The sequence below is a fragment of the Anopheles bellator genome, chromosome 2 (genome assembly GCF_943735745.2).
Source record: "Anopheles bellator chromosome 2, idAnoBellAS_SP24_06.2, whole genome shotgun sequence".
Taxonomy (NCBI): Eukaryota; Metazoa; Arthropoda; class Insecta; order Diptera; family Culicidae; genus Anopheles; species Anopheles bellator.
This window is the reverse complement of record NC_071286.1, coordinates 23,775,922-23,782,534: the sequence shown is the minus strand read 5'-3', so window position 1 is coordinate 23,782,534 and position 6,613 is coordinate 23,775,922. Positions and strand designations below refer to the sequence as shown.

Below are 6,613 nucleotides of genomic sequence, written 5' to 3'. Positions count from 1 at the left end.
GAAGGCGCGCTATAGATCCGTTACGGAAGTATGTACAGCACCACTAACCATCTGTCACATCTCGCCCTCCTTGCCGGCCAGGTTTCTCGCCATCTGGTGGCCACTGAAGCTGCAGATCACGAAACGCCGGGCCCGGTTCATGATCGTGTGCATCTGGATCATTGCGCTCGGCTCGACCGTCCCGTGGGCCCTGTTCTTCGAGCTCGTCCCGATCATCCCGGAGGCGCCGGACATCAAACTGTGCGTCGAGGTGTGGCCCCCCGGCACGGACGGGGCGCTGTACTTTCTGCTGGCGAACCTTGTTGCCTGTTACCTGCTGCCCATGACGCTTATCACCATCTGTTACATCCTGATCTGGATCAAGGTAGGCCGCGGGCCACGCCGTGTGTGACCTGACTGACCTGGTGACTGGGAAGCTGACCTCTGTCTCTCTCTCTCTCTCTCTCTCTCTCGATCTCGATCCCACTCCCCCCCCCGGGTGGCAGGTTTGGCGCCGCTCGATACCGGGCGACTCAAAGGACGCCCAGATGGACCGGATGCAGCAGAAGTCCAAAATCAAAGTTGTTAAAATGCTTGTTGTCGTTGTTATACTGTTTGTCCTCTCCTGGTTACCTCTGTACGTTATCTTCGCCCGCATCAAGCTGGGCGGTGCGCTCGAGAGCAGCGAGGAGGAGCTGCTGCAGATCGCGACACCGATCGCCCAGTGGCTCGGGGCGTCCAACTCCTGCATCAACCCGATCCTGTACGCGTTCTTCAACAAGAAGTACCGGAAGGGCTTCGCCGCCATCATTCGGTCGCGCAAGTGCTGTGGCCGACTTCGGTGAGTTTCGCGGGAGCGGGAGTCCTTGATCGCTAATCGGTAACTGAACGTTTGTTTGTCTCTTGCACTGCGACAGGTACTACGAGACCGTGGCGATCGCCTCCTCGTCGACCAGCACGCGCAAGTCATCGCACTACCACAACAGCCAGCGGCGGGCGGGCGGCAGCCCCTCGGTCAAGTCGGCGGACGTGGTGTCGTACATCTACGAGGAGAAGGGCGGCCGCAGGCACCACGCCATCTCGAAGCAGAACAGTGACCTCTCACGGCACATGCTGCTCAAGCAGGACAGCAGCATCTCGCGCCAATCGCTGCTCCTGAAGCAGGACAGCGTGGCGTCGCGGTCCGGTAGGGTCTCGGGACGCTCACGGGCAGCGGCCAGCCCACACTAACTTCTTCCTCCACTTCCGCAGCTATCCTGTACCGCCAGGACAGTGACAACTCGCGCCAGATGCTGCTGAAGCAGGACAGCAACGGCTCGCGGGACATGCTGTCGAAGCAGGGGTCCGCGTCCGGGTCGATCTCGCGCCAGGACTCGCAGATCTCCTACATCGATCCACCGCTGCGCCGGGGCATCCTGTGCAAACAGGACACCCAGATCTCCTACATCGAGCACAGTGTCGGCGGTGGCACCGGTGGTGGTGGTGGTGGTGGCGTCGGTGGCACCGGTACACCGGGCAGCAAGAAGTTCTCGGCGTCCCTGTCGTCCCAGGACAGTGTCCTGTCGATCATCGAGCACAAGCGCCACAAGCTGGTCAAGCAGGACTCGATCTTCTCGTTCAACGAGCCGAAATCAGGTAAGCCGCGCGTCGGAGCGCCGTCGGCCATCCGGCTGCGGCTCGGCGCGCTTCCGCCCCCGGCGCGCGCCCTGGCCCCGGCCTCGCTCGTTGTTGTCACCTCCTCCGATGTATGCACGCTGTCCCCTGTCACCTCCGCACCGACGGCCCCGCATCCGCCCCCGGCGGCCTGTCACATTGCACGATTGCACGTCTCACCCTGCACGCCTCATCCCCCCACGCCATCCTGCTCAGGGCCCTCGGGGCCGCCCGGGACCCGCCTCCACGCGTGTCACTCATCCACAGGCGCTCACACCACGCAGTCCGGCGCATGCAGTAGTAGTAGTAGTCGTATTGCCTATCGTAGTGTCTGTGATGCTTGTCCGGTCCCGAGTGTCCCGGCGGCAAAAGCGACGGCGGCGGCGACGACAGCGACGGCGGCGGCGACGACGACGCGACGCCATCGGCGGTGGTGGTTCCCGTTCGGGTCATCGCCGGCGCACCACCGGCCACGGTGGTGGCCCCTCCAGCAGCAGCAGCAGCAGCAGCGGCCCGAGGACCCGGAGCACCCGGAGCACCGCCGGCGGGAGTTGTTGTGCGCCACTAATCAGCGGCATCCGCTGTTGTTCTTGCTAATTGTAGTGTACGAAAGTGCGACCCCGGCCCCGTTCAAGCGGCACCAGCTCGTCAAGCAGCACTCGGTCATATCGTTCGCCGACCAGAAGCGGGGCGGTAGCCTCACCAAGCAGGACTCGGTGACCACCATCCACCGGGCCGGCAACGGCGAGGGCCCGTACATTTCCTCCATCCTCAAGAAGACCGACTCGCAGTGCAGTTCCGCGTCGCCGGTGCGCAAAAACATCGGCTTCTTCGACGGCTAGACCGGTGCACACCACCCCCCGGTGCGCTGGTTCCCCCCGTTCCTTTCTTCGGTACACATAAACACACACACACACTCACACATCATTCGAAGTGTCCTTAAAACATCAATCCCCGTAATTGTGCCCCGGCGTGCACGGGTTCGTCGCTGACCCGTTCGCCGGAGTCTTTCGTTTTAGCGCCTGCGACTGCGTGGTGCTCCCTCCATTGTTCGCATTTGTTCGTGCGTGCAGCCGTAGCAGTCCCAGCAGGCCCTTTTAGCCAGAGCCTCCTTAAGGCTCTGGCAGGGTGCGCTGCCAAAGATCCCCGCGATCGAGAGCAGGCCACGCCTAGGGAAGGGGTAGCAAGAATGGGTTCGCATTCGCCCACCCCACCCCAAAACCACGCACACACGACCTCGAATCGACATTCATCCCCTCCCCCCCCTTCCCCCCGACCCCCGTCTGTGTGTGTCTCTCTCTCTCTCCATCCATTTGTCTCTTACTCTCCTGTTTAGGTTCGTTAATTGTTGAAAACCTAATCGGTGTGTTTTGCTGTGCACCCGCGGCGATAGGGTAACCAAACGGAGGAAGAAAACTTTAACAAAATAAAAAAAAAGGAAGGTAACTCCCACGGGGTACCGTTGGGCATTTTCGCGGTAGGCCGACGACCACCTGCCAAGAATGAGCGAAAAGAGAAACAACAAACGAAGTAAAGTACCACTATTTTGCAGATCGGTTGAACGGAGCAGTAGGTAGCTTAGCATGTCGGTAAGCTGGCCGCGAAGCGAAGAGAAAGAAGCAAACATGGAACAACAATGGCAAACAAGGCCAAATAACCCAAATAACAACTAAACATAGTCAGTGCATATACATATATCAAAAACATATATTATATCTATATACAAAACGGAAACCATTTGAAGAGGCAATAAAACGAAGCACAAACAAATTAATTGAAAAGAATATGGCTGTTTTTATGTGTGAAGAAGCTCTTTCTGCGGATCGATCGCGTTCGCGATTCAGAACGGACCGCAAAACACAAAACAAAGGGAATAGGAAATTTATAGACTCCGGAGTTCCAGGTGTTGGTGTGCACGGCAGGCAGCAGGTGCCACTATAGGTTGACTAGGGTTAAGCTGAGTGTTGTTAAAAAGCATAGACGCAGACGCAGACGACCGTATCTACTCACAGCAGCACGCAACCTGAACCACCATCCTCCATCCTTCGCTTGTTGCAACGAGACTTTTGTATCGATGTGGGAGAGGACACACGCGGCCACCAGTACTAGTCGCACGCGATAAAAGAAGATAAAAGGAAGAAAAACAAAAAGCCCAATAAAAAAAACGAAACCCCATCACCGTGTTAATACCCGAAATAAAAAAAAATCAACCCAAAGGACCAGTGTTAGGAACATAGCGTAACGAAGGGTAGCGGAAGCCGAGGAAACCCGTACACGCGCGCGTATCATACGTCTAGTTTGCTGCTGGTGCAACGGAAGGTGGAGTGGAACAGTGGGTGGAATTGGGCAGAGCCTGCTGCTGCTACGTGGTACTCCGAAGTGATGAAGGTTTACGAACAAAAGCGCACACACTAAGCACAAAGACAACAACTAATAAACTTATAAATGGCTGTAGCAGAGTGGTTATATTGAAAGGTGGTCGAGCGGGAAGGAGCGGCGTATGAGAGAGGGGTAAACTGAAAACTGAACTGCAAACCGGAGTACAGAGAATGGATACATATTCTTATATATATTTTTATATGGAACTAATCCTTAAAGAAACTAAACGTCGAAACAGAACTAAATGCTGGAACTTTAAGCTAAAATTGACAAACCAAAATACTACCAAACGTACACACAAACACTCACACAAACCAAACGAAATCGATATCTTTAACAGAACAAGCAAAGACGGTTCTATAAAACGTCTTGCACACCTGACGCGAAGGCAGCATATTGAATAGTAAACAAAATCATCAGCAAAACAAAACAGAAATAAAAGTCCGAAAGCATCTAGAAGAATCTATGAAAATAATAATAATCACACTAATAATAATAATAATAATAATACTATCGATAATAATAATAATAATAATAATAATAATAGTACTATTAATACTGAAAGTAATAATAATAATAATAACAAACAAATTGGTAATAATGGTAAGCGTATACAGTAATAAGCGTAATACTTCTGTTGACTAGTTTCTCATTTCGTTGTGATCGTTATGTGAGCAAAACTGAAACACAAATGAACGAGCAACTCATAATTGTGATAAGAATAGACCATTAAATGTATTAAGGCATAGTGTAACTCAATGGATGCACACACAGGTCTCTCCGAGATCGTGCACGAGCAAACACAGCTGATCCGCAAAGCTGTGACTTTGCTCGGAAAAACGTGCGCAGCTACAGCTACTTGAGCAGCTAGACGCGCAGACGCGAGTGTACACGCCGCAACGGGCGCATTGAGGGACATTTGTTGCAAATCTTGGAAACCTCCGCGGAACTGCACCGCATGGGAGAGTGAGTTTGAAATTACCGCATCGATAGCGTATTTTTAACGGATTATCTCTTATACACAGCCGAACCACGGTTCTAAAACTTAACGCAAGAAGCAGCCAAAGAGTGTTAAGGAGACCAGCTGGCTGGCAAACCGCGGGCTGGTGTTTTGTGCTATCGTACCAAGCAGAACATAACCCGCTAGCGCTAGTGAAACTAAACACAAAACCGAAACCAAACCAATTGTCCATATGTATGTACAGCCGTCAAAGGGAAATAATGCAGGTTTTTAATCATCTATTTTACGAAACATGTGCGTGCGGCTTGAAGAAAATAACCGACCGAATAGTGATCTTCGCGTTCGATCTCCTTTCGTCCAGAGCCCTTTCGTTGTTGTGCTAAAATAGAACAAAGGTTATGATTTTTCCACACTCTTACTTCAATGCTGATGGTGCAGGAAAGAAGTACGCTGCGTAAAAATAACCAAGACTTTTAGAAGCTGGTGCGCATCGTGCACATTTGTACGGCGTAACGTAAACAACGAACGGTGGACGGGCAAAACGGCCACTGGAAATTCATTAACTTTACACACAACACATGTTTGCTGCCAGAACACGGACACACGTGCTCGTGCGGGCCGATCACAAATGGCGGCCGATCAATTTTAGCGAAAACGAACCGAAAGAAGCTCGCGAAGAATCGTGAGCACACATTTTAACATTCTTCTACAAAAAATTACGATCGCACCCACTTGATTCACAATGTCTGAACACTGTCTTATGCTTAACGGTGCTCTGCCACTGACACATTTTGGCCACCCTCAAATCTTTCTCTCGATGACCCTACCTTACTCGTCCGGGCCGGCCCAACATGATTCTGTGAACGATTCTATGAACTTCAAACGTCCCAGCTTTCCTAAAACAAACCGGCCGGCCAACTCATCAGATTGCCGTCAAATACCTTCACCACACGAAAACCACGCACAATGAAGGTGGAAAACTAATGTGATGCCCTTGCGCCATGCCACGGGGAAACAGGCGCGGGAAGATAAGAAAACCCTTAAAGCAATATTGTTGTAAGAGAACAGGGGAAGGCCGCTACACGGTTGAGCCGTGCCTACGTTCGGTGAACGCACAGATTTGAACTTTGCTCATTTGGTTTACATTTTTAGCGTCCTTTTGTGTTCACTTTAAGGCGATGAAGTAATAGGTCTGACGATAATCGGTGGTTAACAATCGATTGGTTTGGATTCTGCTTTCATCGCTGTAGCGCGATGTCACTCGAAGCACAAACGGTACCGGCGGAGGCCGCGTTGTTGGGGGCTGCGCCTCTGTTCGCAGGGTTCGCCACCAACCGTACGCGGGCCGCCGGTCGACGCAACAGAAGCACAAATTTACGCCATTTTACAACGTAGCGGTACGTACAATAAAGTCATTTTCCTAGAAAGATATTCATCAACACTTCGCTTTGTGGGCCTTTTTGGAGAGCAACTCTACTACTAACAATCGACTACTTAATCCGCGCAAGGCGGGCATGCTGGCAGAATGTTGCCGATCCATTGTTACTACACTGCTGTCGGTAAGGGAACCGATCACCCGCCCGTTCGGGGGGGTTCCTCGCTTTGAGTCTTTCGTATCATATTTGCTTTGTTTGCGCGCCT

At 52.3% G+C, this 6,613-nt stretch overlaps 1 protein-coding gene across 1 annotated transcript in view; it reads left to right on the top strand.

The window, feature by feature from the left end:
- LOC131208612 (neuropeptide SIFamide receptor-like) overlaps nucleotides 1-2,474 on the top strand; it is a 76,820-nt gene extending 74,346 nt beyond the window's left edge. Inside the window, exons 4-8 of the mRNA XM_058201412.1 lie at nucleotides 82-364; nucleotides 486-820; nucleotides 897-1,165; nucleotides 1,231-1,614; nucleotides 2,236-2,474. Of these exons, the coding sequence (XP_058057395.1) occupies nucleotides 82-364; nucleotides 486-820; nucleotides 897-1,165; nucleotides 1,231-1,614; nucleotides 2,236-2,474 (1,510 nt within the window). The remainder of the gene's footprint in view (nucleotides 1-81; nucleotides 365-485; nucleotides 821-896; nucleotides 1,166-1,230; nucleotides 1,615-2,235) is intronic.
- Nucleotides 2,475-6,613: the final 4,139 nt, after the last annotated feature.